Here is a 27,606-nt window from a genome sequence, read left to right as displayed (position 1 = left end):
CGTATGCGCAAGGATAAAATTATGTACTGCGCATGCGCAAATAGTACAGGGCACGGTCTATATGAATTAGAAACCATTCCGGTCGCGTTTCTTCAGTTGGCCGGTTAAAATGTTGAGTGCCGTGTCGAAAGCAGCTGTTGGCTCCCTAAGGGCCGTCAAACCCACCCTTCTTCAAAATGAAGTTGCTAAAATTTCAGGAGCACTGTCAGTGAACAGTAAGTATTACGAAAGAAATAATATTTCGAACTTCATTAATACATTTTCTTTTTTATATTCTTAGCCAGAATTTGTGCTGTGCTTCGTTGTACTGCAATCAGAAAGTTATAATTGTTAGTACTGGTCACATTTTATCATCATTTCCTTCTATCTTCATTGAGTTAACATCTTTTTTCTTCGATCGCACATAATTGTCGAGAAGAAGTACTTTATTGATTATATAATCTGTGTTATTCAGCCGAACTGCAGTGGTAATACCACTGTGCCAACATGGCGGCATTAAGGTCACCGACTAATTTTTAAATTATTTGAAATGATTTATTAATACGATCACAATCTATCACTGATAATATGAAATCTATACAAATTCTATTTATCCTTTTTGAATATTAATATCTATAGTATAACCAATTTTTTTCAACTTTTTTGTACCACTATCACTGATGTCTCGTGGACAAGACGTGCTTTTCGATACAAATTTCTTAGGCATCGTACACAAACGATCATTAATGTTTATTGTAATAAAATTTCAATGATTATAAAGATTCATATAACAAAGAATGTCATAATTTATCTTTTTTTATGAAATGTACACCCAGTTTGTATTATGTAACTTACTTTGATCAGAATTATCTAATATTTTGTTAAGTTTTTGTTGATATTACCTGCGCTTATTTTTATATAAGTTTATTATTTATAAAATTCAACTAGATATTAATTGAATCAAAAATAAATATTACATACTTTTTGATATGATGTTTATTTATTAATTATTAGGTAGGGATTATGCCAAAGCTGCTAATTCTAAGGGTGGTGCACAAGGAAAAGTTGTAGCTGTCATCGGTGCTGTTGTTGATGTACAATTTGACGATTATCTTCCACCAATTCTCAATGCCCTGGAAGTCCAAAATCGCTCTCCCAGGCTGGTCCTTGAGATAGCTCAGCATCTGGGAGAGAACACAGTACGAACCATTGCTATGGATGGTAATTTCATTTAAAATTTTTATAAAAGATATATAACCCAATATGATTGAAACTTGAAACGAATATGAATTAATATTTTCTCTTAACTATTCTACAGTTTGTAATAATTTGATGCAAATATATAGGTACCGAAGGTCTGGTACGCGGTCATGTTGTTTTGGATTCTGGATACCCTATTCGTATCCCTGTTGGTGCAGAGACTTTGGGTCGCATCATTAATGTTATTGGTGAACCAATTGATGAACGTGGACCCATTCCTACTGACAAACTTGCAGCTATTCATGCTGATGCTCCCGAATTCGTAGACATGTCTGTAGAGCAGGAGATTCTGGTAACTGGAATTAAAGTTGTAGATCTCCTTGCTCCTTACGCCAAGGGAGGAAAGATTGGTAAAATTTCTTTCATATAACTGTATTCAACGATTTATTTTACAAGCATTAATTAATATTTATTGAATTAAATAGGTTTGTTCGGCGGCGCCGGTGTCGGTAAAACTGTATTGATTATGGAGCTGATCAATAACGTAGCCAAAGCCCATGGTGGTTATTCTGTATTTGCTGGTGTGGGTGAGCGTACACGTGAAGGCAACGATTTGTATCATGAAATGATTGAATCTGGTGTAATTTCACTGAAAGATAAGACCTCCAAGGTAGCTCTGGTATATGGACAAATGAACGAACCACCGGGCGCTCGCGCTCGTGTTGCCTTGACTGGTTTAACCGTTGCCGAATATTTCCGTGATCAAGAAGGACAAGATGTACTGCTGTTTATTGATAACATTTTCAGGTTTACTCAGGCTGGTTCGGAAGTACGTTTTAACGTACTCTGTTATATTACAATTACAAAATCAAAATCCTACTAATCGTTTATTATCTTTTATAAGGTATCGGCTTTGTTGGGTCGTATTCCATCAGCTGTAGGTTATCAGCCAACTTTGGCAACTGATATGGGTAGTATGCAGGAGCGTATTACGACAACGAAAAAGGGATCTATCACATCTGTGCAGGCTATTTATGTACCTGCTGATGACTTGACAGATCCCGCACCCGCCACCACCTTCGCTCATTTGGACGCTACTACCGTATTGTCTCGAGCTATTGCCGAACTTGGTAACTACGCACAATCGTTCTTATATTTAATAAGTTTTTAATAAAAATCGATAAATGTTTTAGAAAAAATTTAAATTGTTCTACGATAACATTTAGGTATCTATCCTGCTGTCGACCCGCTCGATTCTACTTCCCGTATCATGGACCCCAACATCATCGGTGCTGAGCATTACAACGTTGCTCGTGGCGTGCAGAAAATTCTGCAAGATTACAAATCACTTCAAGATATTATTGCTATCTTAGGTATGGACGAATTGTCCGAAGAAGACAAACTCACTGTAGCGCGCGCGCGTAAGATCCAGAGGTTCTTGTCTCAACCATTCCAGGTATGTAAGCGTGTATGGTTGTTCATATTAAAGTTTTTTCAGTGTTATTTTAATCATTCTTTTTCTTTAGGTTGCCGAGGTGTTCACCGGTCATGCAGGCAAATTAGTACCACTACAAGAAACTATTAAAGGATTCCAAAAAATCTTAGGTGGTGAATATGATCATCTGCCAGAAGTCGCATTCTATATGGTCGGGCCAATCGAAGAAGTAGTAGCAAAGGCAGAATCATTGGCCAAATAAATGAACTCGTGTTCATCGTAATCGTGTCATTAAAAAAATAATTAAAACGATCTTCTAATAATACAAGCCTATTTCTTTTATATCTATTATAGTGTTGGCTTCTATCCAGGAGTATAAGTATCTTCGATCAAAGTTGCTGAACGAATATTAGAAGATTGTTTTTTGTTAATCAGAAATTCACAAGAAGGCATACAAAATTGTTGAGAACATCGTGAACAATTTTGTATAAATTTATATAATTCTGTTCACTGATGTTTTCAGTATTCATAAGTCGAGTCAGTAAATCACATTGTTATTAACATATACTTCAACATTTTAGTATATGTTAGGAGGTAATAAAAATTTTACAAAAACATATGGATGTATGTACAGTTTAAAAGATCCTTCGTTTTTGTGTAATACTTTTAATTCAGTAAGGAAATAGACATACAAATTCTTTTTTAGGTATACAAAAATATTCACATCTCTAAAATACCGCGATATCACATAATACTGTTAACTCTTAATATAAATAATGTTCAAATTGTGTCATGCCTTATTATCAAAATTAAGCATCGGTTTTTCTAATTTATAAACACCTTTCAGAATCTGAAATGTAAAATAACCTCATTTAGTATAAAAATAATCTGCGTATATAATTCGAAAACATTAATAATAATATAACCTTCCACTGCTCCATGTCCAGAGAAATCACATTTTGAATATTAGGCATATTCTGTAGTTTTGTTTGAGCTGTTATTTCTTTGGTACATGGTTGAACAACAAGCATATTAGAGTCATCTGTTAAAAAAAGAATTTTTAAATAAGCGCAACAGAATAGGAATTAGTTTTTTCACTAATTAAATCAAGTGAAAATACCTTTTGTTATTTTAACTTTTCCATCTCGAACGAGAAAAGATACTTGCAAAATATTTTCAACACTTTTTCCAAAATCATTTGGATGTAAAACTAATCGAAAGAAATCAATTGGTTTACGGTGAGTCTTACAGTATCGAGAGATAAATTGTTGCACTCGTACGGTTTGTTCTAAACCTTCTTCTTCTTTATTAACTGCTACAACATTATCTGGTCTTTTTATTTGTGCTTGAGCTTCTTTAGCTGCTGGCTTTTTTCTAATAATTTCCTTCCTTTCCAATGGTGCTAAAGTACCTACACCATAAAAGAAATATGTAAAACATTTATTTCTTAGCATAATTATACACATTTTATCAATGGAATAAAACCTAGTAATGTGCTGTACTGGGGTGTTCTTTTGAAACATTTTGTAACTTTTGCTTCTAAAAGTGACCAGTCTGGTGTTTCTGATTCAATATCCGGAAGCTGTTTTACGTATTTTACCTAAATCAAACAAGTATTCAGTAAATATCAGATAAATAATTAACTACAATAAGAATGAAAATATGTATAATATTTTTATACCACTCTTTTAGCAAATTCTACATGATTATACGAGGACATGCGTCTTGTTAAAGACTTGGTACATTGTTTTAAAACTTTAGACGACATGTTCATTACTTCAGAATCTAATAATACTTCTTCTTGATTATGTACTGAAAATAACATACCATAAAATAAGAATACATATTTGAAAACATGTACAGCATATAGAAATATCTAAACACTATATACTTTTTTCTTCTATACTAGTTTCTTGGTTGATATCATCTGTTTGTTCCATGCATGATTCCAACTGTTGTATAGTGTTATCAGTGACTGCCTCTTCTGTAAAATATAAATTAACTATAAGATTTATTTCCGTTATAATGTATAGTACATTACTATAAGTAATAGATTGAAATCTTACGAAGAACTTCAGTTTCAGTTATAATTTTTCTTAAAATTTCTTTCCGTTCTTGGGGTGATCGTCGGGGTGATCGTCTGAGCGATCCGTTCGTGGTAGAATTGTTTCTGGACATTCTTTTCCGCTGAACAATTGTATCAACAGTAACGTACAACAATTAAATTAAAAAATTAACAATGATTCTTTTGTTTCTATTTAACACTGGCGAAAGTACATATTCAATATTTGTAAAAGAACAAAATTCAAAGTGTTTCGTTACTCTTAATGTTAATATATTATAAATACGGAAACAATTATTTTCAATAGTTACAATTAACGTTAAATAAAACAATTTAGATTTTCTTTATTGTTAATATAATGATAACAATTATAAGTACTGTACTTTTCACAAGAGAATAGTATCATTTTGCGCAGCTCGACTGAACTCAGAAAGTTCCCCCACCAATAGCGCTACCCCACCATAATTTACTTCCCATTACATTCGCCATATACACGGTGGACAAAATATACTAATATAGGAACGGCTTATTATAGGACAGAGGTAGTGAATCATAATTCACAAGTTTATGATCATCGGGTATACTTTTTGCCTAGCGTGGCTACCGTAAGGCGCATGCATGTTATCTTGGTAGCGGAGCGTGGCAGAACCAATCAGAGCCAACATGCGCAGACAGAACCAAAATTTGGTCATCCGACGGTACTATTCTCTTGTGAAAAATATATACATATAATACTTTCACGAGAAGTTAACGAGTCAAGGTCACGTTCTCACTCTATTCCATTTCTCTAGGTATCATACGCATTATCCTTATTGGTTACAGTCGGTGACAAATGGTGACAAAGGATAATGACGAACATAATTATCAGTAAACCTAGCATTAACTGACATTAACCTTTCGTCACTATTATATGGAATATACATATATACATATATATATATATACCGCAGTTCACCAGAGTCCATAACTGCGACGCGCAGGTTGGAAGGTGGTGGGGGAACACAGCGAGCTCTCCGCTAATCGCTTTCCACTTCGTTTGGGAGTATCGCCAATCAGGGCGAAGATGCGTACTGGAGATGCGTGAAGAACGAAAATTGGTCTTTTCGCAGTTATGGACTCTTGTGAACTGTAGATATATACTAATATTTTCGAACTGATGTACTTGGTTAACATGATCGTGCTTTTATACAATTCCTTACAAAATAAGGTTTTCATGTAATAGATTTGCTATAATTGTTTTTTAATTTACTGATTTAAAATACAAGTGTCAAAACGGGACGTGAGAAAGCAATTCGCAGCATATAAATAAGTGAAACGCATCCCTGAAAAAGGTTTTGACAGTTCATGGTTACGAACGTTCGTGAGTTTTGATTCAGTTGAAGAATTTTAATAAAAACGGGCATGGAAAATACTTCAAATAAGGTATTACATTTCATTCCCGATTTAAAAAAAAGGACATTAGACGTTAACCGAATGAAATTAATTTATAGGAAGAACAAAATAACCAGGATGATTCAGACTCGGAAATAGACGAAATAGAACCAAGGCTGAAATATGTTAGGATGCGAAATGATTTGGAGGATATATTGCAAAATGATGCAGCTAGTTGCATTGCAGTGCATCCCAAGGTGTGAAATATAATTACCTAATATTTGCACAAATTTTTTGGTGAAGCTGATTCAATGCTTTCATGCTATGGAGGTTAAGCCACTTTCTTTAGATCATACAATAAAAGTTTTGTACAGTACTTTTCGAGTACATTTGATTCAAACAAGTCATTTGATGCTGTAACTTATAAACCATTTATGTTATAACAATTATGTATTATAGCAATTAAATTTTTTAGTTCCTATGCCTGGGCACTCATTGGGGTAAAATACACCTTTTAGACCATCAGGGAAATAATATCCAATCCAAAAGTCTACAGGCACACACGGTTGCTGTCAATCAAATTTCTATAGATCACAATGGAGATTTTATTGCATCCTGCAGCGATGATGGAAAGGTTTTTATATATGGTCTTTATAGTACTGAAAATAACCATAATATGAGTATGGGTAGATCAGTCAAAAGTATAGCTATAGATCCAAATTATTATAAAAGCAGTAGTGGAAGAAGATTTATTACAGGTAGTTATTTTGATTTATGCCTTCTTAAATCCATTCGAGCAACTAATATTAATACTTTCAGGAGATGATAAATTGGCTTTGTATGAGAAAACCTTTTTATCCAGAATGAAAGTAACTGTATTGTGCGAAGCAGAAGGTGGAGTAAGATCAGTTGCATGGATTGGACATTTTGTAGCTTGGGCATCTGACATTGGTGTTAGGGTTTATGATTTAAATGCCAGATGTTCGCTAGGTCTTATTAAGTGGTCTAGGTCTGCCGAGTGAGTAAAAAAATGATGTATAATATTTGTTTAAAATATTACAAGTTTCCAAGAGTGGAATAATCCTTAATTAGATAATTCTATTTTAGCGCATTACCAGAACATTATCGATGTAATCTTCGATGGTCAGACGATCGAACGTTATTAATCGGTTGGGTTGACATAGTACGAATTTGTCAAATTAGAAAAAGATCGATACAAGAGATGGTGAATAGAGATCTGCCAGAATATGTTGTAGATCCAGGTATAAAGTTTGCGATGAAATGTGAACAAACCATGAGAGTACAATGAATAATAGTATTTTAATTTTAGTTTCAACTTTTCAAGTGGATTTTTACATTTCTGGTATTGCTCCTTTAGAAAATCAGTTAGTATTATTAGGATGTTTGAAGGAATTTGATGAAAATGGAAAGAGTCAACGACCAATGCTACATGTTGTTGAACCGAAATATCAGGATTTCTCTATTGTTTGTACAAGTTCTCTTACACTTCGTGGTTATAAAGAATATAGTTGCAACGATTATCATTTAGACTGTTTAAAAGAAGAAAACAGGTATTTCATTTAACCGGATTATTTTTATCATACTGGTTAAAAATGTTCTTATTTCTATACATTTGTATTTAGGTTTTTTATTGTAAGTCCAAAGGATATTGTTGTAGCTAGTTTATATGATGCTGATGACAGAATTGAATGGCTTTTAAGTCATGGAAAATTTGAACAAGCATTAGAAGCAGTAACAATAAATAATGGCAAAAATTGTAAAAGACACACATTAGTTAATGTCGGCCGTGTATATTTAGATCATTTGCTAGCTTGCGGAAAATATGATGAAGCAGGAAAATTGTGCTTGAAAATTTTAGGAAAGGATAAAAAATTGTGGGAAGAAGAAGTTAATATTATTAATTAAACTAATTGAACTATGATATTTGGTATTAATTAGGATTTTATTGACGCTATTTTGTTACAGGTATATAAATTTGCAAGAGTTCATCAATTACGATCAATTTCTTCGTATCTTCCAAGAGGTGACGTGACGTTAGATCCATTAATTTACGAGATGGTTTTGTATGAATATCTGAAAATGGATCCCGACGGATTTCTTCAACTAGTCAAAGAGTGGTCTCCGAAGTTGTATAAAGTTGCAGCTGTTGTAAATGGTGTTCTAGAACACCTTTTACTGCATAATCAACGACAAAACGTGCTTTTAGAGGCTTTAGCTATTTTATATATTCATGATGGAAAATATGACAAAGCATTGGCTATGTATTTAAAATTGAGGCACAAAGATGTATTTCAACTTATTCAAAAATATCAGCTGTATAATACTGTATATGACATGATAGAAGGTTTAATGGATTTAGACGCAGAACGTGCTATACAATTTTTTTTAGAAAAGGATAAAGACAAAGGATTAGAAAAGATTAGAGTGCCATCTGATATTGTTGTACAAAAATTGCAGCATAATCATCGATATTTATATTTGGTAAGATATAATAAAAAAGTATCTGAAAATAGATATTATTATTCATGTTTCTTAATAATTATACTTTAACAATTATTTGTATCAGTATTTAGATGCATTAGATAAAACGAATATGAAAGATTCAAAAGGCAAATACCATGGTCTGTTGGTCCGACTTTATGCCGATTACTCTCGGGATAAATTATTACCACTTTTACGCCGTTCTGATAATTATCCGATTCAGCAAGCGCTAGATATTTGTAGTCAACGACAATTTTATCCGGAAATGGTATATTTGCTCGGTAGAATTGGGAATACTTCCGAAGCTTTAGCACTTATGACGAGAGAACTAAATGATATGGAAAGTGCGATCGCGTTCTGTCAAGAACACGACGATGAAGAATTATGGAAGGATTTAATTAATTATTCCGTAGATAAGCCCAGTAAGTAATAGAAGAAATGGTATAGTTTAGAATTATACTAAATTAATATACTTTCTTTCAGAGGCAATCACATTTCTCCTTCAGAAAATAGGCACATATGTCGATCCTAGGCTTATGGTTAAAAGGATAGATCCAACTCTAGAAATTCCTGGATTGAAAAACGCTTTAGTTAAAATGATGTGCGATTATAATCTTCAAGTTTCGGTACAAGAAGGTTGCAAAAAAATTTTATCTAGCGATTATTTTAATTTACACGAAAGATTGGTTAAATGCCACCAGAAAGGAATATTTATAGATGGTTGGTACGAAAAACTTATAAATGGAGAAATTATAATGGTGATATTTGTATTAATGATTATGATACTTTTCTTCATTAGATGATCAAATGTGTGGAGCTTGCCATAGGAAAATAATTGTAAGAGGTATCTAATAAAATAATATAAGTATGCTTAAACTCAACACTAGCTTTATTTTGATTATGTTATTTATTACAGAACCAAGGAATTTAGTTGTATTTTATTGTAAACATTCGTTTCACGAAGATTGTTTACCGAACTTCGAAGTAGTGGTACGTATCTCAGTTTTAGACAATGTGTAAAGTATTTGGTACAATTTAACATATTTTAATTTTATTTCCCAGGAAAATTGCGTTATATGTAATTCACAAAAGGATTCATCACCGGGCAAAAAATGATACAGGTAAAATTTAAGCAGTTACCAAATCTTTATAAAAAATTTTACATCCTCTGTATATAAATTTTAATGTTCCAATTTTTGTAATATTTTATCAATGGCAGAACATTTTCTACATATTTTGAATGTTCTAAGACATCCTGGACATTTAGGAGAAGGCTAAAAATTAAAATAATTGAATAATCATAACGTAAAATTTCAACGTAAATATAATAAAATTTTACTTGATAATTGTCGTAAATTTTCATAGTAGTTTCACATCGATCGCAAGTTTTCTCCTGTTCTGGAAGAGTGGTATCGTAGACGATATTTTGTTCTTTTGTACTTATTTCATTTAAAGTATCGGTCTTTTCTTGTACTTCAGTCCTACTCTCATTCGAACTTTCCACATGAGTAGATTGTGCAGAATCATCGGAACTCTAAAATTAAGCTTCGTTTTAATTATTAGCATATTTTAAGCTTTAAAAGACTTACCATAATTTCTTGGCATTCCCCTTCAAATTCTGAAGAAGCTTTTTCTAAAACACCGCAAGGTATGAAAAATCCACAGATGTTGCACATAGTGGTACTTGATCTTTCTTCTGCCAGCTGTGATTTTACATCAGTGTCATCATTTTCGTTCAATGTACTGGTCTCCCAAGTCTTAGGATGTTTGGAAAATGCTATGAAATGTTGAATTGTGAAGTCCAACACATTTGCAGGTTTTACTGTGGAGACCAGTAAAATTTAAACAATGTTAATATGTTATTATAACATAGAAATACATTTAAATACAAAGTGTGACCTGTCTGAGAAGTATTGATACAATGTTATTCCAGTTGTCAAACTGATTACCAACAAGCAATGTTTGAACATAATCTGCAATTAGTTGCTTTACTTCCGGGTGATCAGCTAAGTACTCCTTTTGTTCCGCAGTTTTAGAATACTGTTAACGATACAAGGTTTTATCTGAACAAATTATTGTATATTGAAAAAATACTTAATACTGTATTTTACTTTCATATCTAAATATATAGAGAACATTTCGATGTCTTCCTCCCAGCGATCTTTTAATGGTGCTTCTATCCTCATTGTTTTTTGTGGAATCTTCGGATCAGCTAATGGATTAATCCTCAAGATATAAGGCACATTCAACCAATTATGCCGGAGTATTCTACCCTTTGGTGTTAAATAAGTTTTTATAAGATACGTGGTACCATCTTGTTTGTATATTTTACGTTCAATGGTATATACGTCCAAAAAATGACCATCTATTTCCATTTGTTCCTTAGGTTCACATGTCTGTTAAAAAACTATTTCATTACCTAAATTTTTTAACATCAGTTTATATTTTCTTACATAACTGGATACAGTAAGATCTCCATCTATGGTAATACTTTCAAAGGATAATGTTCCTTCATAATTTATAATTGCCAAATAACGCATAAGCAGTATATTGACTCCTTCGCTTATTAGTTTATCATTGGAGCAAAAAGATAAATCTTTGGTTTCTGTTGATTTATCGCACGGGCAAGTGCGCGTTAATTTCACATAATAGTTATTGTCTTCAATGCCCATAAAAATGACTTTTTCGTGAAATCCATTATCATACACAAATCTGAAATTATTATTCACTGTCAATGCTATTCTGGTAAATTTATAATTATGAACTAACTCTGTTCTTTTTTCTTCCAGGCAATGGAATTTTGATGTTGCTGAGCTAGTAACTTTTGACCCACCGAAATGACCGTCGATGGACATCGAAGATTGCACATGTACTAAAAATTCATGAGCTTGAGGCCCGATGGATTCTACTAGAATGCAATAACCGCCTATCGGCTTTGTATTCCTTTCAGGTTCATTTTTTAAACATATTATCAAAGTCTCTCGAAAACATAAAGCTGTTCGTTTTACATTATCTGAAGTACAAAAAAGAAACAGAAATATTTACTTATTATACAAGAATATTAATATTTGTAACATAATATATATATTTTTTTTGACAATATTCTACTGTCTAACAGTGGAAAAAGATTATAGCTTGAAAGGCATGCATATGCTACATTCCAAATACGCCTGATTTAATTAGCGACGAATAAATCTACCTGTTTATATATTATATATTTTTCTATTAGATTTTGTTGTGCGCCATTTTTGTGAATATTTTGTTTGTTTTATTTATATAATATCTTTATTCGTTGTTGAAGAAATTTGGTTAGAACGAATTATGAGGATAAAATGTTAGATGAATATGTTTTATCTACCAAGTTTTTAACAGTTTTTATTGTCATTAAACGATTATTTTATTTGAAATCTGATCGATCATAAGCTCACAACTTGCTGTACATACTAATGTATGCACTGAAATTTTAAAATGAAATTATTATAATATAAAAGAAATAGTTGAGGTACTTATATTATGTGCAATGAATCCTTACGAATAGAAGAATTTTCTTACAAATTTATATATTAGTATGTGCAGTAAAAACTCCATAGGATTGTTACAATATCAAATATTCTGTATTTTGTACAAGAACGTGCCATTACTGTATAAAACAATTTTAGTATGTTCCGTAGTACGTAAGAAAAATATTTATCGGTACACAGTCTTTGCATACGTAATATTACAATTGATACCTAGGATATTTCACCTAGGTTTCCATGTAAATACTGTTTCTAAGTTACAGCATAAAACAACAATAACATGTAAAATATAATTAATATATAAATTTTTCACGTCGCTCTTAAAACTGTATGTTTGATAATTTTTAGAGTTTCTTTGTGGTAATGCTTATAATTAAAATACGTTTTTGTCTAAACGAATGGAAGTTATTTGACACGTTTATTCAAATTAAAAATAACAAATAGATTACCAATTAGAAATCCAGGGATCCACTTGTCTATATCAAATAATTTACAGGAAATTTCTTTTTCGCTCGACATTACAACTAACTTTTGTAATTCAACAAAGAGAAGTTGGCATCTTTTAATTGCAGTTCAATTTTAAAATATAGCTTGTTTATAAAGTTATGCTGAAATCTATACAAGAAGAAAAATGAGGAGAAGACAATTGGATATTCATATCTGTGAGCTACCGAAGACATCTAATAGTAATTTGCCGAAATTACCGCCAAATGCGAAATTTTACGTTCACTGGAAGAGGAATTTTCAGAAACTTTTTCTCGTGTCTGTGAACCATCCGTTAACACGAAACTTTTTACGTAGTTATGCGGCGATTGCTTTTGAAAAAAGGAGACATGGCCGTTCTTCATTTTGGTGGGTAATACATCCCTGTAGTAGTTTAAGGTAATCCACCTCCATAGTAAAATAGTCTTAATCATAAATTAAAGTTATATGTATTCATTCTTGCAGATATTACTGGGATCTTTTAATGACGTTGATTTTTCTGTACACCTTCATATCAATACCGTACATTCTGGCCTTTCATAGAGTAGCTAAAAATGCTGACGCAGAAAGTTGGACTCCTGTATATCCTGCATACATAATTTGCATAGTCGACATTGTTCTAAACTTCCTGACTGGATTCAGTTCACCAGACGGTCATGAAATCTTCTTAGATCCCTTTTTGATAACGCGGTAATTTATTTATTTCTTCATCCTTTATTTATAATTAATCCCAATATCTAAAATATTCATTTTCATCCAGGCACTATATAAAAGGATTTTTCTTAGTTGATTTTATATCCTCAATTCCATATACGTGGTTTTATGATTATGATATACTAACTCCAGGTCCTAATTCAAATTCTATCCTTCTGATTCCTGAATTTTTGCCGGTTCTGAAGATTCTACGTATTTATACATTACGTTTTTACATTGGACAACTAATCGCGGTAAGAGATAGCTAGGAATTTTTGAAAATATCAGTAGAAAAGTAAGAGAATCTTCGTTACTTTTCTTTTTTAGAATTTCACAATTTCTCATGCTGAAGAAAAGACTATTTGGTTGGTTCTTCTGACAATGTTAACGTTTCATTGGTGTAGCTGTATAAGCCATATGTTTCCGTTTCTTGTTTTACACGTAAGCGGAAGAACCATACAGGTACATTCATGTTTGTTCAACTTTATTGTTCAATATAAGATGCAATGCGATTATAATCATTTCAGGGAGCAGAAATGTATTATTTGACTAACAGATTATTTGAGAGGTCTGATGCAGAGATATATTTAATTTATTTTCATATCGGCATGAGTAATTTTTTCGGCTCATGTTTTATCGAGTTTGATACATTGGGTAAATCTGACACCGTAATACGTTGTATATTATTGTTAATAGGAAAAGGATATGTAATTTATTTAATGGGTAATTCATTTACTGTATAATTTATTGCGAGCGTTAAAAGAATATTTTATATAATTGTATGGTATATATTACAGTTATAGTATTGCAATTGGTTGAATCAGCGGTAGAACCGGAATTAAAGTATCAAAGAATTATGCACCAGGTAAAAGAATACATCCGTGAGAAAAAGCTGCCAGAAAAGCTTAAGCGTAAGCTAATCGAATATTATGAGTTTCGTTTTCAAGGAAGTTATTTCAAAGAAAATGCAATATCTGGCACTTTGTCAAGTAATAGTCAATACATAACAAACTACATATTCTATAAACAATTTTCATTTATCCTGTGTAATTCTCCATTGTTTTGTTTAGACCATTTAAACCAAGAAATCATAATTCATAGTAGCCGTGGATTATTAGATACAGCTACTATTTTGCATTATTTGCCACGTAATGTTATTGGAAGTTTGATGGGTAAGATGTAGAAAAATAGCCTTTCTGATTTCATTTTATCAACAGGAATATTTGCAGGAGTTTTGAAACCAGTCATTTATCTTAATGAAGATATTATTTATAAGTGCGACACCGAAGGCGATTGTATGTTCTTTGTAGTTAGCGGTACTGTTGCACTTATTACGTTTGATGGTATAGAAGTATGTAAAATTTATTTGATTATTATATGCGATGATGAAAAGGATAAATGTAATTTTTCATTTTCAAGGTATCTCACGAGAAAGACGGAGGATACTTTGGCGAAGCTTCTTTAATTTTTCCGGATCGAAAGAGAATAGTATCTGTAATTGCTTTAGAAATATGCGAATTGTTGCGGCTGTCTCGTCGCGATTTTAAACGTATGTTCTCTCCGACGTCGACTTTTTATAAAAGATTAGAAAAGGTTGCAAAGGAAAGATATCAGGATATTGTACAACTGACATTGAATAGTGTGATTAATAAAACAACCGGTACTAAGCAGCAAGGACGTTCTGAATCCTTCGTTGCTAATAAGAACATGAAGAGAAAGGATGACAGTAAAAGAAATTGAAATGTTAAACAAATTGTTACAGCATGTTTATAACTGTTTCACAGAATTGTGATTTAAATCATATCTCTACGGATTGCATTCGTCCTTATCGGTTACCGTCATTGTCATTTATACATATGCGTGCGGCTTCCCAGCTGTTTTCGGTTTTACAAGTTTCGACGCTTCGGATTTTGAAAAGAAGCTGTGCAATGTAAAATTAAATTTCAATATTAAAATATATACATAATCTTAAGTAACTATTTAATTGAATGTTCTTATTATTTTAATTTGAAATCATTTGAAATCGATTCATTATAGACAGCTGCATGTTCTTAATCATTTTATGTTAATATTATCTTATTTGTTCTTGTAATTGCACGTAATTTTATTCATTAAAGAAATATGTAATATCAGTTACTGAATTGAGGTTTAAACGAAATATTGATAGGTTAAGTTTATAAATTTTTGACGTGACTGGTCATACACGTGACGAGTGTATAGGTACACGTGTCTCATTTTGTTTAAAGAATTAATTGTATAATCTGTTACATTGTTATATTTTAAAAATATGATTCATTGTCCTTTGTATAGAATAAAAACCGACATGGTTGAATTGAAGTGGGAAGAAAAGTATGAACTCATCACTAGAAATTTGGCTGAATGGCTGGGTGATGAAAAACTCAAAAGTGTTTTAAAAGAACGAGACCTCAAGCTTTATTGGGGTACTGCTACAACTGGTAAACCACACATTGGATATTTTACACCAATGTCCAAAATAGCAGACTTCTTGAGAGCTGGATCAGAAGTTACAATATTGTTCGCTGATCTTCATGCTTATTTGGATAATATGAAAGCACCTTGGGAACTTTTAGAACTTCGTACTCAATACTATGAGACAGTTATTAAAGCGATGCTTAAATCTATAGATGTACCTTTGGATAAATTAAAGTTTGTTAAGGGAACAGATTATCAATTATCTAAGTAAGTAATTACCTGTAAATAAGGAAACAATTGTAAAAATGTAGACTGTGAAAACTTTTTCTTATTTCAGAGAGTATACATTAGATGTATATCGCTTAACTTCTATAGTTACTGAGCATGATGCCAAGAAAGCAGGTGCTGAAGTAGTTAAACAGGTTGCAAATCCTTTGCTTTCTGGACTTCTGTATCCAGGATTGCAAGCTTTGGACGAGCAGTATCTTAAAATTGATGCCCAGTTTGGTGGTGTAGACCAAAGAAAAATATTCACTTTCTCTGAAAAATATTTACCAATGCTTGGGTATGAAAAACGTATCCATTTAATGAATCCCATGAGTATGTACACAGTGTAAAGATATTAGGTATAAAACATCCTTTAGAGACAGAATGATGCAACACAAATTTTTATTTTAGTTCCTGGATTGGCAGGATCAAAAATGTCTTCTTCTGAAGAAGACTCTAAGATTGATCTTTTAGACAATGCTGCTGCAGTTAAAAAGAAATTGAAAAAGGCATTCTGTGAACCTGGTAATATAACAGACAATGGAGTTCTTTCATTTGCTAAACATGTGATATATCCATTATTAAAAGAAGGGAAATGTTTTAATGTACATAGAGCTGCTGAATTTGGTATGTGTAAATTTTAATACTTTTCTTTAATTTATCTCCATGTAAGTTTTTACTAACAAGGAATATATATTTACAGGTGGGGATGTATCATTTCATAACTATGAGGACTTGGAAAATGCATTTGCTAAGGAAGAAATACATCCTGGAGATCTGAAGAATGCAGTTGAAATTTATATTAATCAACTTTTGGATCCAATTAGAAAAGAGTTTGAAGCAGATCCAAAACTGAAAACTTTGGCTAGTAAAGCATATCCTGCACAAAAGCCAAGTAATATTTGATTCACAAGATAACAATTAAATACAGTGTACTTTCTTATAATAATGTATAATTTGTGTTAAATATTTAGAAGTTCTGGAGGTATTATCACCAGCTAGATTAGACATCAGAGTTGGACAAATAGTTGAAGTATCAAAGCATCCTGATGCTGATTCACTTTACGTGGAGAAGATAGATGTCGGAGACCCTAGTGGACCTCGTACAATAGTCAGTGGGCTTGTGAATTATGTACCATTAGAAGAAATGAAAGACAGAATGGTAGTGATTCTTGCTAACTTGAAACCAGCAACACTCAGAGGCATCCAATCTCACGGAATGGTTTTATGTGCATCGGTGTATGTTTTAATTACGTTTTCTTATATCATACAATTCTCTTTGGTAATGTATTTACAATTCAAATAGAGATGAACCTACGAGGCGAGTTGAACCTTTGAGACCTCCTTCGAATAGTAAACCAGGCGATAAAGTTCTCGTGGACGGATACGAAGACGGAACACCGGATGATATATTGAATCCAAAGAAGAAAGTGTGGGAAAAGTTACAGGTATGTTTATTGTGTTTTATATAACGAAACAAAAATGATTACGCGTTCGTCATTTATTAAAATTTTTCATACAGGTCGATCTTGTAGTAAATGGTAGTGGAGAAGCATCTTGGTGTGGGAATCTGTTGCTCACTTCAAGTGGTGGGAAAATTATTACTGACAGTCTTAAGAACGTGGCAATTAAATAATATGCTTCAGATATTCGATCAAATCTTGATTGAACCAAGGAATGCTTGATATTTAAAACTGCCATTTCCGTTTTATTTTATTATTTGCATTGCAATTTTGTATTTTTCAACTGTACGTGTACGACACAGAAATAGATAGAAGAAATGCATTTATGCAAGAAATTTTACACGATATTCGTCCAACCTTTATTGAATTTATAACATGTATGCAGTGATTATTAAATTGTAGCTACAATATCAATTTAAATTTGTTGGTACAATAGTTGATGAAATATTTGGTATTGTATTTCTTGCGTTACTATCCATTGGTGAACAAGGAGATCGCGGTCTTAAACAATGAAAATGCTCTGGTTTTAATTGTGAAATCCTAGATGGTTTTGATCCTTGTTGTTTTTTCTTACGAAAGAGCCAGGATGTAGCAGGACACAATGTTAATTCTTTTTTCAAAGAACTACTGCTGCAACCATATAACAAAGGGTTTATTGCTGCATTACACAGTACCAGATATCTGCTAATATACCTGTAATACGAATTATTTTATTTACATATTATCCTGTGAGGTAATCTTTTACTGATGTATTTAATCAAAAATGTTTACCACAGTGGATACATAGTTTCAGCTTGTCCTGTTTTATGAGTTTTTTTATATAATTGTGCCCGTTGAATTACTAACGCGGTAAATGGTATACGGCATATAATAAATACTAAAACTATAAGTGCCAATATTTGAGCTACTTTTCCTTTATATTTCATCACGATAGGATATTTACTTCTCAAAGCCTGTGATTCATAACGATCTAACTGTAACACATGACATATAAAGTTACAGTATTATATTTTTACATTACACTTGAGTAAATTTAAAGCAATACTTTAATAAGGATGGCTGAGTAACAAATTGCTATAATGATCAATGGTGCCCAAACGCTCAAACCCGCAAAAACGTGCCAATATGGATAGACAAGCGCGGTATCCTCAGTACAGTAGGTTTCCAAATAATTTTTCCATTGTCTTTCGTGATAATGTCGAAAATGGACTAAAGGAAGTGCGATAATTATTGCAGAAATCCAGGTAGCAAATAGCAGAATATGTGTCGTCCTTCAACAAAAACAAAAGAGTAAAGATGTGTATTCATTTTTTGTGTAAAATTTGAGTCTCCTTAATGTTTGATAATATCACCTCCTTGTTAATTTTCCAGAGCTGTTGAAGACAATCGCAGAAACACGGTCATAACTGATTGCACCAAAATTGAAAACGGCTACTAGCGTTAAAGCATGCACCACCGACCCATCCAATCGACAACCGATATTTCCCAAAATATAGTTCTGGAATAGATCAGTGCAGAGAAATATCCATGGGCATATTAAACAAGCACCTAAATCCGCTATACACATATTCACAATCAAGAGATTCGTCGTGGTCTGCAGAGATTTTTCTTTGAATATCACATAAATTAATCCACCATTGGCCAGAGAACCGATTATGATAATTGGTAAGACACTGATAATTTTTCCAATCATTTCCCACGTAGGTCTTATTTCCCAAATTTCTGAAGGAAATAGATGCTTGCGGGTGTCGATATTCTCCAACTAAGAATTCATAGATTTGTCAGTTACGTGGATAATAAATGTAGCAGTGTAATTGTTTTTTTTTTAAACACAGAATCATACTTTAACATTAGCAGCTATGAATCCGTAATTGTTTTCTACATGGTCGTTGCGTTGCACGTTTATAGCAATACTTTTATTCATTAAATTAAAAAAATTCATATTTTTTGTTTCAATCCTTTCTGTGAGAACGACATGAATTCTGATGGTATACTGTAGGCTTAATAGAAATTGAAAAAGCTTAATCTAGGTAAAACAGATGGTACATTAGCATTAAGAGCAAGTCTGTTTGCTCTGCTCTTTAGAAAGATTTAAAATACAAGACATTGTTAAATTCTGGACGAAAATTCGTACGAAAGTATTTCATTCTTTTGCAATCGATTATGATGGATTTGAATTATTTAAATAAAATTTGAATATTTAGTTGCATTTTATTTGGTTGTAAATGTGTACATATGAGCACACACAAGTTTTGTACAACGCATATGGTATATCTTGTACATTGTGCGATCTTTTTTTATAAATTTTGTTTTCCTTATGTACAGGTATATGAATTTGACACAATTAAATAGAAATATTTATATAGAACAGTTTTTATAGCTGTTCTATTGTACTATGTATGTAATTTGTACTTGATAGATTATTTTCTAATCAGTCATATTCTGAATAATTCAAGTAAATACTGTATTTATTTAATTATTAAAGAATAAAATATAGCCTTTCTTTAATATATGGGAAATATATAAAAGATATGGTTTTAAGTTTAAATTTGCAAATAGTTCTATTTCAATATTAATAGCAACAAATATTAATTTCTTAAACCGATAAAAATAACTAAAATTATCGATTTTGTTTACAAACCAGCTTATACCAATCAATCTACATTGTTTTATTATAAGTTATAACATTATTAGAACTTAATATTAAAAGTAATTTTTCTTTTTCGTTAGATTTGTGCTTTTTTATCGGTGAAATAAAATATCTTGAAATCCGTTTTCACTCATTTCTTTATGGTATCATTAAATAAATAAAAACTGAGAAATAAGACATTAGGAAGGGTCGAATGATGAAAAATTACAACATAGTTGTGATCAACAACAGAAACTCAATTGTTAAAATAGTTGATGAATTAAATAATATAGACTGTTTACTTCAATATATTAAACAAACACGGTAAAACCAGTCTATCATAATACAATTGCTATTCGTACGTAATATTACCTATCCACACATTACCGATGAGGACATACAAAATTTATAATAAGTTATTTACAAACAAATACTATCATTTCTAGTCACAGCAGCAGTTCTTATCAGAATATTATTTGTCCGTAAAAACTAAAATTTCTTACTATTCAATGCATGAATAGAAACTTTTGCAGATAGTCTTTGAACACTACATAAAATAGAAGCCTATCCGTTATCTTTTTTTTCCCGTCGGGGTGAACAATATTGAAGTATAATTTATAACAAACATTTGACTAGCTTTTATAGTCTCATTCCGTGTCGTCAGCTTCTGAGGATTGTGCAACGGGTAAAGGCGATGGTATAACCAACTCGTCATCTTCAACTTCTTCTTCAGCTAGTAAAAACTCTTCTCCTTCTGGAATTTCCTCTTCCCTCGCTGGCTCAGGTGGAGCTAGCACATCCTGACCATGTTGTTTCAAATGATCTTTTAATGCGAACGCTCTACCATATGATGCACCGCATATATAACAACTGAACTTTAAATTGTTGTCCTTTTTATGCGTTTGTATATGAGCACGCGCAGCATATAATGAAGCAAATGGCCGGGAACATTCGGTGCAACGAAATGGTTTAGTGTGGCTGTTCTTGTGTCCCGCAAGTTGAACGCGTGTTTTAAATGTTTTCGGGCAATACGGGCACGTGTACGCGCGTTCTTCTCCATGCGTAAGTAAGTGATGATTATACACCGAAGAAGCTTTAAATCTTTTGCCGCAATGTTGACATCCGTACGGTCTGACGCCGGTGTGGGTTCTCATGTGTAACGTCAAACAGTAAGATACACGGAAAGTTTTACCGCAAACCTATTACACAAAATGGTTTCTTAATAAAAATTAGACTTCTCATAATAGTATTAATATTTTTATCAAATTATATTTACCTCGCAGGCATGCGGTTTCTCCCCTGTATGAATACGTTCATGTTTTACTTTCTCGTGAGGTCTTGTAAATCTTCGACCACAATGCTGGCATTGATACGGTTTCTGATTTTCTGAAGGTTCACTACCTGCAGTGTCCATGGCAGGTGGTGTTGGCGAATGAGGTTGGCTAAGTTCCGTGTGTACCGCAGCATGCATTGCTAAACTATCAGCAGAATCAAATTTTCTATTGCAAACTGTGCAAGTTACAGAATCACCGGAGTGCAATGCCATATGCGCCTCTTTATACGATTCCGCTAATGTTTTACCTATGAATGGAGAACATGTAATTAAATGTAAATCTTCTTGGAATGTAAGAATGAAAAAAAATGAATTATATAAAATAGTACCACACTCGGGGCATGTAAATGTTCCACTAGGCGTCCCTTCAGGTGCGTCAACGTGTCTTGCTCTCACCGGAGCGTGCATTCGAGAATGCAAACGCAAACTTTTATGCGAACAAAACTCCGTACCACAGGTTTCACATATGAAAGTTTTTTGATTTGGATCAGGTTCACCCTCGTGTACCTTCGCGTGTAGTTGCAACGCTTTGGGTGTTGCAAATGTTTGATCACAACTGTCGCAACGATTATTGCCATGGAGACACGCGTGTACTCGAAAATTTCCTAATTTCGAGAACTGCTGAAGGCACTGATTACATCTATACATTCTCACTGGAGTTGCTTCCAATCTCTTTTCACGTACCTATGATCAATGATCACAAATTAATTGTTACTATCATTTTTTTTACAGAGCAGATAATTCTTCATACCTTTACTCCTTCCACATTGGAAAAAAATTTTTCAATCATTGGTGCCTTGGCCGATTGAAGCGATGTTTGAGCCGGACTTCTATCCCAGAACCTTTCTATTTGTACTACTTTCCTTGTATACAATCTTCCTTCACTGTCTACGCATTCTTCTGTACGAAGTGTATTCATACTCTGTCTCTGGCGAGTATTAACCATGCTTCCTCCTGATTCTGAAGGTAAGGTACTAGCTGCAGGTACAGCTGGTATATCATCTAACTGATCAGCTATTTCAAGTAATACTTCTTGTCCGTCGTGAAACTGTTTTATATGTTCCACAACAGAATTGAAACTCATGTCACAACTAGTGCAACTGTAAACTGCTTCCGGTTCTATCTACAAAAGTTAAGTACATTGCTATAGCGATTACAATTTTAGCTATAATTAAAATGAAATAATTTTTTTTAGATTTATACCTCGCAAAGTTCTTGCTTCACATGTAAAAGCCCATCTTCGTCTAATTCACCTACATCATTTATGTGATCCATATTTATCAGAGCATCGGTGTCACCACCAAGCAGTTCAGAGCCATCAGGTAAAATAGTAATTACATTTTTATTGCTGCATTTATCATCTGTTTTTGAAGTGGAAATTGTAACTAGTTGGTTTTGGGACAAAGGTTTTTCTTCTGCTTTGCTAATAGGAACTTTTTCTGTCATTTTAAATTCCAAAGGATTTTGCTCCATCTCTGCCTCTTCAGTCTCCATCTTTTCTACGACTTTGATATCTCCTGATATGTTTGTTAGAATAGTCAAATAAATAAAATTGATACATGTTACATTAGAATTTTTACACACCATTTTCGTCAACTTGTATAGTTTGAGGCCCTCCAACTATCATGATTCCACTGTCATTTACAGTTGCTAGGAAGCTTTGATCTATCCCCTCAACATTTGCATCCTAAAATTAAAATTATTAAACAAAGACAAAAATAAATATCAGTAGATGAATTTGTGGGTGATGCCAACCATTAGCACCTCTGTGTCTGGTTCAGACTCCTGTTGAGCCTCTTGTTCAGGTTCATGCTTGGGCTCAGATGGTACATCATCCGATTCAACACTCTGTCCACACCGATCCAAATGCTGAATGAGTGCCATTACCGAGTCGGATCGCTGCGAACAACCAGGACAGTATAGGTTGTCCGTCATGCTTAATAAATGGTACTTTAACGACTGTGGATTGTTAAACGTTTCGCCACAGCACATCGGGCAAACAAGGTTCAACGATCCCATTATCTTTTTGATTTTCACGCTGACCTCGTAAAGGGTCTTCGGTGACTTTAACTTGACCCTATATTTTATTATTAACCTAATTTGATTTTGTTACGTTCGCCTATTCTAATCTTAATTCGAAAACGGAACCGGCTTTCCGATGAGAACCTAACCTGATGATGAATTACAAAAATGAGTGAAATGGTCTAAACGCGTCTGGATACTGAACAATGTCATATTGTTTCGTCCGAGGAGGTGAGTTTTTCAAAGAACGTCTACTTATTTGTAACCAATTATGTTACACTAAATTAAACAGCACCTTCTTGTAATAAATGCAATAACAAAACTCATTAGAGACGAACTTCAGCGCAAACAAATGCCGCACACAACAATCATGAAGTTAGGGATGTGATAAGTGAATCGCGAAGTCGGCCATTACATGCGAGTTTTGCTATATAACTATCGAAGTCATATTCGGGCTGTATCATTTTCAATTCAATGATTATTTTATTACGATATCAATTATCACGACTTTATCTTACCTCTTTTTATGAACGTGTTTAATTATCTTGTATTACGATATGTGGACCGATGCGGCTTGACAACAGTTAGAAACAAATTAGATGCTCAATTGACAAAAGGCGCGCGTTATGCTGAGATTTTGTTTGAACAAACTTCACAACTGCAAAACTTCCCGCAATTCAAAAGCATTTGTCTGAAGTATGCTCCATAATAGATCAATTTTTATTGTCACATCAATTAATTATCAGATTTTATTTTAAAATTGCATCAAATTCGTTATAAAAGGGTTAAAAAATAAAATATGAAGGAACGACTTTTCAAATAATAATATATATTACTTATTTGTCAACATACATATATTTACATCGTCTTAATTAACAGTTACCACAAATATTATCACACAACTTAATAGTTTTGTAATACCATGAGTCATTTCATACCATGCTTTCGCACATGAAATATCAAGTTTCTTTTAACGCTTCAATCAGCATGTTCATGTTGAGCATTGCTTTCACGCCATGTATTTTGAACTAATTCTATAAACTGCTGCCACCATCTACTCTGTGATGTAAAGTATAATCCACAGGCAGCAATGAAGACCCATGAAAGGACTAGACAATAGTCAGTTTCATTAGAAGGTGTACTGGAAACAGGACCAAGAAAATCCAAAGATGTAACATATAATGATCCATTTGGTTGTAAATTAGTTATGTGGGTTATAAATCTTGCAAAAGATTCTAGTGTATAGACGGTATCATTAAATTTTGCTACTGGTTTCCCATTGTGAACAAGCATTAATGTTGGAACTCCTACAATTCCATACTGAGCATTGAAGCTGAAAATAAAAAAAATATATATGGTTATATCGCTTAAGATAATAAGATAAATAAATGTATTTTATAGTATTACTTTTGATATTTAATAGCATCAATTGCTACTGCTTTGATATGTGGAAATGAACGTGGTAGTGCATTAAAGTGTGGTGCAGCCTGACTGCTAAATATACACCATCTTGCATAAAATAATACTATTACACATGTTCCTGGTAGCATTCTACCTTCTTTGTCATTTCTACTTCTATTTGATGGCCCAGGTTCTAAGATCAATAATTTCATTAATCTGGTTGCATTGACAATCTGCAATAATAAGTGTTTGTAACTGATTTTATATAGTTCATTAATTAATTATCTAAATATCTGAATATCCTACTTCTACTGGTCCATAGACTGTGTCCATCAAACAATTGACTTTGGTCACATTAGAGGTAGAATTATTTACTGTCACATTTGATTCGATAGTTTTATTTTCCTCTTTGACTCTTCCCTCTGGTAAATCAAGCTCAGTCCCTTGTTCGGCGTTTTTAAAAGGAACTGCTTGTATTCTTTCACAAACATCCATTCGTCCGAGGACATTTATCATTTGAACTAAATGGATAAAATAGGGTGAATTCTTGTGTAGTATTATTAATGCACAACAAAAAACATTAATGCCTTACCTAAAATTATGATAAATAAACACAAATTCCTCCTAGAAACATACATTTTATGTATATAACCTAAAAATGTGTATACAAGTTTCCGTTCAAAAATGTGGAATAAGCGTATTAAATTCACAAGTAATTTAAACGATTTTGCGTAAACGCACGATATTTAACGAACAGTCATAATTAAAAAGTAATTGGCAGTATGACACCTGTGACAAACGAATTTAAGCATTATTTTTATTTTCATTCTCTATATATTGAAGAAACAAAGATTCACTGTAATTGCTATAATCGATTGTTCGAGGTCGCGTCGATCGCGTATCTCGCAAATCGATTTATTCTGTAGTTTGTTCTCCGTTCAACTTGAACACTAATGTCGCTCTTTTAATACTCGTGTGGTTCCTTGTGATTTACATTGTTTGTATCATTTATTAATTGTTAACATTAGATATGACAGCTTCACCACCAAAACCGGTGATGCTGACAGGGCCCGCGGTGTCGGGAGCGGGAGCTCTACACACCTTTGCACACGCCCCAATTAGAAGCCGGCACCAGGTGCGACTCCCAGTATCAGCCACATCCTAGGCACCCCAGATGGGCACCAATGTGTCCATCTACTATGTGTCAGGCGTGGAGGGCTTTAGGGTAATATACGTACATAAGGTCCCATTCCCTCCTTTAGCGCCAGTGTTTAAAAAAAAAATATATATTTATAGCCGTAAAGTTAACTGCAGCACTGTTATCAACCGTACGACCTAGAACGAAGTGAAACAGCATCAGTCTTATAGCGACCGCCGAGGGGTGCAGATCTATCTGCTAAACATACATATATTTATATTTTATTTTCTGCGTTCATTTAATTTGCTGTATTTATCTTCTTAGCTTATTGAATAAACTCATTAGGAGGACGAACGTGTTGATTTTATTACTCCCGTGTGCACCCTTTACATCCCTGATTCCTTTACATTTTTGCACCCCTTATATCTCTGCATCCCTTATGTCCCTGCGTTCCTTATAGCTCCGTACTTCTTACATGTCTGCTTCCTTTATATCCGTGCATTTCTTACATCTCTGCATCCATTATAGCCTTACTTCTTTTAAATCCCTGCATTCCATTAACCCTTGCTGTCTTTATATTCCCACAATTCTTACACTCCTTTTATCTTTATCCTTTACACCTTTACATTCCTTATACCCTTCAATCCTTTACATCTCGCTATCCCTTAAATGTCTGCTCCTCTTACATCCTTAGGGCGTAAAAGCGCCCCCTGGCGGTAGAAAAAGGAACTAAAGTACGAATAAATTTAGCGCCCTCTGGTTTTGGAAAAAGGAACTAAATCTTGCTCAATTTTTGGCCCTCTAGCGGCAAAAATGTGAACTAAAATTTCGATGTCGAATCAGCGCCACCTGGTTTTGGAAAAAGGAACTAAATCTTGCTCAATTTTTGGCCCTCTAGCGGCAAAAATGCGAACTAAAATTTCGATGTCGAATCAGCGCCATCTGGTTTTGGAAAAAGGAACTAAATCTTGCTCAATTTTTGGCCCTCTAGCGGCAAAAATGCGAACTAAAATTTCGATGTCGAATCAGCGCCATCTGGTTTTGGAAAAAGGAACTAAATCTTGCTCAATTTTTGGCCCTCTAGCGGCAAAAATGTGAACTAAAATTTCGATGTCGAATCAGCGCCATCTGGTTTTGGAAAAAGGAACTAAATCTTGCTCAATTTTTGGCCCTCTAGCGGCAAAAATGTGAACTAAAATTTCGATGTCGAATCAGCGCCATCTGGTTTTGGAAAAAGGAACTAAATCTTGCTCAATTTTTGGCCCTCTAGCGGCAAAAATGTGAACTAAAATTTCGATGCCGACTCAGCGCCCTCTGGCGGCGAGAAAAGGGACTAAATTTTGCATGATTTTTCTCCCTGTGGTGCAGGGATACAAGAGGTGCAGGGATGTAAAGGGCTCAGGGATATAAAGAAAGCAGGAATATAGGGGATCAAGGGATGTAAGGGATTCAGGGATATAAGGGCTGTAGGGAAGGATGTAAGAGCTGTAGGGATGTAAGGGATGTAGGAATGTAAGGAATGCAGTGATGTAAGGAATGCAGAGATGTAAGGGACGCAGGGATGTAAGGGGTTGCAGTAATGTAAGGGATGGAGGGATGTAAGGAATGCAGAGATGTAAGGGTTGCAGGGATGTAAGGGATTCAGGGATCTAAGGGATGCGAGGATGTGAGGATACA

The 27,606-nt window shown here is 33.4% G+C and overlaps 8 protein-coding genes and 1 long non-coding RNA gene across 18 annotated transcripts; 4 read left to right on the top strand and 5 right to left on the bottom strand.

The window, feature by feature from the left end:
* Positions 1 to 53: 53 nt before the first annotated feature.
* Positions 54 to 3,231, top strand: LOC114877221 (ATP synthase subunit beta, mitochondrial). Its single transcript, XM_029189514.2, has 7 exons — positions 54 to 215; positions 994 to 1,200; positions 1,326 to 1,589; positions 1,665 to 2,008; positions 2,084 to 2,309; positions 2,406 to 2,635; positions 2,706 to 3,231. Exons 1-7 carry the CDS (start codon positions 110 to 112, stop codon positions 2,874 to 2,876), a joined length of 1,548 nt encoding a protein of 515 aa, XP_029045347.1. The 5' UTR covers positions 54 to 109; the 3' UTR covers positions 2,877 to 3,231.
* LOC114877223 (EP300-interacting inhibitor of differentiation 3) lies at positions 2,830 to 5,539 on the bottom strand. 4 transcript variants are annotated; one of them, XM_029189520.2, is made up of 8 exons: positions 5,450 to 5,539; positions 4,681 to 4,801; positions 4,506 to 4,598; positions 4,296 to 4,426; positions 4,100 to 4,214; positions 3,735 to 4,025; positions 3,541 to 3,656; positions 2,830 to 3,464 (listed from the first exon to the last, which is right to left on the bottom strand). In XM_029189520.2, the coding sequence occupies exons 2-8, from the start codon at positions 4,790 to 4,792 to the stop codon at positions 3,405 to 3,407; spliced, it is 918 nt and encodes a 305-aa protein (XP_029045353.1). In that variant the 5' UTR covers positions 4,793 to 4,801; positions 5,450 to 5,539; the 3' UTR covers positions 2,830 to 3,404. The 4 variants fall into 4 exon arrangements, with proteins under 4 accessions (XP_029045353.1, XP_029045352.1, XP_029045351.1 ...); XM_029189519.2 differs by having other exon boundaries at positions 5,412 to 5,454; XM_029189518.2 differs by lacking the exon at positions 5,450 to 5,539 and adding an exon at positions 5,060 to 5,148.
* LOC114877217 (vacuolar protein sorting-associated protein 41 homolog) lies at positions 5,288 to 12,471 on the top strand. Of its 3 annotated transcripts, XM_029189504.2 has the most exons (15): positions 5,288 to 5,374; positions 5,942 to 6,098; positions 6,167 to 6,304; positions 6,523 to 6,805; positions 6,867 to 7,065; positions 7,155 to 7,309; positions 7,378 to 7,618; positions 7,691 to 7,955; positions 8,034 to 8,549; positions 8,635 to 8,971; positions 9,033 to 9,269; positions 9,349 to 9,393; positions 9,466 to 9,539; positions 9,612 to 9,670; positions 11,339 to 12,471. In XM_029189504.2, the coding sequence occupies exons 2-14, from the start codon at positions 6,078 to 6,080 to the stop codon at positions 9,663 to 9,665; spliced, it is 2,565 nt and encodes an 854-aa protein (XP_029045337.1). In that variant the 5' UTR covers positions 5,288 to 5,374; positions 5,942 to 6,077; the 3' UTR covers positions 9,666 to 9,670; positions 11,339 to 12,471. The 3 variants fall into 3 exon arrangements, 2 of the variants coding, with proteins under 2 accessions (XP_029045337.1, XP_029045338.1); XR_003789531.2 differs by lacking the exons at positions 5,288 to 5,374; positions 11,339 to 12,471 and having other exon boundaries at positions 5,628 to 6,098; positions 9,349 to 9,386; XM_029189505.2 differs by lacking the exons at positions 5,288 to 5,374; positions 5,942 to 6,098 and having other exon boundaries at positions 6,212 to 6,377.
* On the bottom strand, positions 9,677 to 11,064 carry LOC114877230 (ciliogenesis-associated TTC17-interacting protein-like). The gene is made up of 5 exons (XM_046287578.1): positions 11,041 to 11,064; positions 10,661 to 10,945; positions 10,439 to 10,589; positions 10,139 to 10,371; positions 9,677 to 10,083 (listed from the first exon to the last, which is right to left on the bottom strand). The coding sequence occupies exons 1-5, from the start codon at positions 11,062 to 11,064 to the stop codon at positions 9,709 to 9,711; spliced, it is 1,068 nt and encodes a 355-aa protein (XP_046143534.1). The 3' UTR covers positions 9,677 to 9,708.
* A 105-nt stretch (positions 12,472 to 12,576) lies between the features above and the next one.
* On the top strand, positions 12,577 to 17,751 carry LOC114877219 (tyrosine--tRNA ligase, cytoplasmic). 4 transcript variants are annotated; one of them, XM_029189512.2, is made up of 15 exons: positions 12,577 to 12,949; positions 13,016 to 13,240; positions 13,311 to 13,497; positions 13,571 to 13,705; positions 13,771 to 13,966; positions 14,041 to 14,415; positions 14,473 to 14,594; positions 14,663 to 14,766; positions 15,554 to 15,943; positions 16,014 to 16,276; positions 16,355 to 16,570; positions 16,647 to 16,838; positions 16,918 to 17,182; positions 17,250 to 17,391; positions 17,466 to 17,751. In XM_029189512.2, the coding sequence occupies exons 1-15, from the start codon at positions 12,699 to 12,701 to the stop codon at positions 17,577 to 17,579; spliced, it is 3,177 nt and encodes a 1,058-aa protein (XP_029045345.2). In that variant the 5' UTR covers positions 12,577 to 12,698; the 3' UTR covers positions 17,580 to 17,751. The 4 variants fall into 4 exon arrangements, with proteins under 4 accessions (XP_029045345.2, XP_029045344.1, XP_029045342.1 ...); XM_029189511.2 differs by lacking the exons at positions 12,577 to 12,949; positions 13,016 to 13,240; positions 13,311 to 13,497; ... (2 more) ...; positions 14,041 to 14,415; positions 14,473 to 14,594 and having other exon boundaries at positions 14,714 to 14,792; XM_029189509.2 differs by lacking the exons at positions 12,577 to 12,949; positions 13,016 to 13,240; positions 13,311 to 13,497; ... (3 more) ...; positions 14,473 to 14,594; positions 14,663 to 14,766 and adding an exon at positions 14,976 to 15,173.
* A 181-nt stretch (positions 17,752 to 17,932) lies between these two features.
* LOC114877226 (somatostatin receptor type 2) lies at positions 17,933 to 19,942 on the bottom strand. The gene is made up of 3 exons (XM_046287492.1): positions 18,759 to 19,942; positions 18,452 to 18,677; positions 17,933 to 18,380 (listed from the first exon to the last, which is right to left on the bottom strand). The coding sequence occupies exons 1-3, from the start codon at positions 19,097 to 19,099 to the stop codon at positions 18,174 to 18,176; spliced, it is 774 nt and encodes a 257-aa protein (XP_046143448.1). The 5' UTR covers positions 19,100 to 19,942; the 3' UTR covers positions 17,933 to 18,173.
* On the bottom strand, positions 19,942 to 23,828 carry LOC114877218 (zinc finger protein 329-like). 2 transcript variants are annotated; one of them, XM_029189508.2, is made up of 7 exons: positions 23,133 to 23,828; positions 22,953 to 23,055; positions 22,572 to 22,885; positions 22,120 to 22,491; positions 21,698 to 22,052; positions 21,312 to 21,616; positions 19,942 to 21,234 (listed from the first exon to the last, which is right to left on the bottom strand). In XM_029189508.2, the coding sequence occupies exons 1-7, from the start codon at positions 23,385 to 23,387 to the stop codon at positions 20,683 to 20,685; spliced, it is 2,256 nt and encodes a 751-aa protein (XP_029045341.1). In that variant the 5' UTR covers positions 23,388 to 23,828; the 3' UTR covers positions 19,942 to 20,682. The 2 variants fall into 2 exon arrangements, with proteins under 2 accessions (XP_029045341.1, XP_029045340.1); XM_029189507.2 differs by having other exon boundaries at positions 23,124 to 23,827.
* LOC114877228 lies at positions 23,552 to 26,577 on the top strand. The gene is made up of 3 exons (XR_003789533.2): positions 23,552 to 23,621; positions 25,820 to 26,016; positions 26,088 to 26,577. It is a non-coding gene; the product is annotated as an uncharacterized LOC114877228 (long non-coding RNA).
* Positions 24,200 to 25,684, bottom strand: LOC114877224 (thioredoxin domain-containing protein 15). The gene is made up of 4 exons (XM_029189521.2): positions 25,384 to 25,684; positions 25,098 to 25,312; positions 24,798 to 25,024; positions 24,200 to 24,723 (listed from the first exon to the last, which is right to left on the bottom strand). The coding sequence occupies exons 1-4, from the start codon at positions 25,427 to 25,429 to the stop codon at positions 24,369 to 24,371; spliced, it is 843 nt and encodes a 280-aa protein (XP_029045354.1). The 5' UTR covers positions 25,430 to 25,684; the 3' UTR covers positions 24,200 to 24,368.
* Positions 26,578 to 27,606: the final 1,029 nt, after the last annotated feature.

This window comes from Osmia bicornis, chromosome 10 (assembly GCF_907164935.1).
Source record: "Osmia bicornis bicornis chromosome 10, iOsmBic2.1, whole genome shotgun sequence".
NCBI lineage: Eukaryota > Metazoa > Arthropoda > Insecta > Hymenoptera > Megachilidae > Osmia > Osmia bicornis.
Note: the sequence above shows the minus strand (reverse complement) of the source record. Positions and strands in the feature narration are given on the sequence as shown.

Bases quoted from the DNA above. Each gene is read 5' to 3' on its own strand.
- LOC114877221 (XM_029189514.2), top strand. From the start codon at position 110: ATGTTGAGTGCCGTGTCGAAAGCAGCTGTTGGCTCCCTAAGGGCCGTC. The intron at 2,310-2,405 runs GTAACTACGCAC...GATAACATTTAG, and splicing joins TCGAGCTATTGCCGAACTTG to GTATCTATCCTGCTGTCGAC. The intron at 2,636-2,705 runs GTATGTAAGCGT...CTTTTTCTTTAG, and splicing joins TCTTGTCTCAACCATTCCAG to GTTGCCGAGGTGTTCACCGG.
- LOC114877223 (XM_029189520.2), bottom strand. From the start codon at position 4,792: ATGTCCAGAAACAATTCTACCACGAACGGATCGCTCAGACGATCACCC. The intron at 3,657-3,734 runs GTATTTTCACTT...TTTTTTTAACAG, and splicing joins AAAAGTTAAAATAACAAAAG to ATGACTCTAATATGCTTGTT. The intron at 3,465-3,540 runs GTTATATTATTA...TTTACATTTCAG, and splicing joins TGGACATGGAGCAGTGGAAG to ATTCTGAAAGGTGTTTATAA.
- LOC114877217 (XM_029189504.2), top strand. From the start codon at position 6,078: ATGGAAAATACTTCAAATAAG. The intron at 6,099-6,166 runs GTATTACATTTC...ATTAATTTATAG, and splicing joins TGGAAAATACTTCAAATAAG to GAAGAACAAAATAACCAGGA. The intron at 7,956-8,033 runs GTTAATATTATT...ATTTTGTTACAG, and splicing joins AAAAATTGTGGGAAGAAGAA to GTATATAAATTTGCAAGAGT.
- LOC114877230 (XM_046287578.1), bottom strand. From the start codon at position 11,064: ATGAAGGAACATTATCCTTTGAAA. The intron at 10,590-10,660 runs GTAAAATACAGT...TATCGTTAACAG, and splicing joins CTATATATTTAGATATGAAA to TATTCTAAAACTGCGGAACA. The intron at 10,372-10,438 runs GTATTTAAATGT...TGGTCTCCACAG, and splicing joins TCTCAGACAGGTCACACTTT to TAAAACCTGCAAATGTGTTG.
- LOC114877219 (XM_029189512.2), top strand. From the start codon at position 12,699: ATGAGGAGAAGACAATTGGATATTCATATCTGTGAGCTACCGAAGACA. The intron at 14,595-14,662 runs GTATGTAAAATT...TTCATTTTCAAG, and splicing joins TTACGTTTGATGGTATAGAA to GTATCTCACGAGAAAGACGG. The intron at 17,392-17,465 runs GTATGTTTATTG...TTTTTCATACAG, and splicing joins AAGTGTGGGAAAAGTTACAG to GTCGATCTTGTAGTAAATGG.
- LOC114877226 (XM_046287492.1), bottom strand. From the start codon at position 19,099: ATGATTGGAAAAATTATCAGTGTCTTACCAATTATCATAATCGGTTCT. The intron at 18,678-18,758 runs GTGATATTATCA...TTTTTGTTGAAG, and splicing joins TCTGGAAAATTAACAAGGAG to GACGACACATATTCTGCTAT. The intron at 18,381-18,451 runs GTATTGCTTTAA...CATGTGTTACAG, and splicing joins ACTCAGCCATCCTTATTAAA to TTAGATCGTTATGAATCACA.
- LOC114877218 (XM_029189507.2), bottom strand. From the start codon at position 23,387: ATGGGATCGTTGAACCTTGTTTGCCCGATGTGCTGTGGCGAAACGTTT. The intron at 23,056-23,123 runs GTTGGCATCACC...TTTTAATTTTAG, and splicing joins CAGACACAGAGGTGCTAATG to GATGCAAATGTTGAGGGGAT. The intron at 21,235-21,311 runs GTAAATATAATT...TTTGTGTAATAG, and splicing joins AGAAACCGCATGCCTGCGAG to GTTTGCGGTAAAACTTTCCG.
- LOC114877224 (XM_029189521.2), bottom strand. From the start codon at position 25,429: ATGTATGTTTCTAGGAGGAATTTGTGTTTATTTATCATAATTTTAG. The intron at 25,313-25,383 runs GTAAGGCATTAA...TTATCCATTTAG, and splicing joins TTTATTTATCATAATTTTAG to TTCAAATGATAAATGTCCTC. The intron at 25,025-25,097 runs GTAGGATATTCA...TTATTATTGCAG, and splicing joins CAGTCTATGGACCAGTAGAA to ATTGTCAATGCAACCAGATT.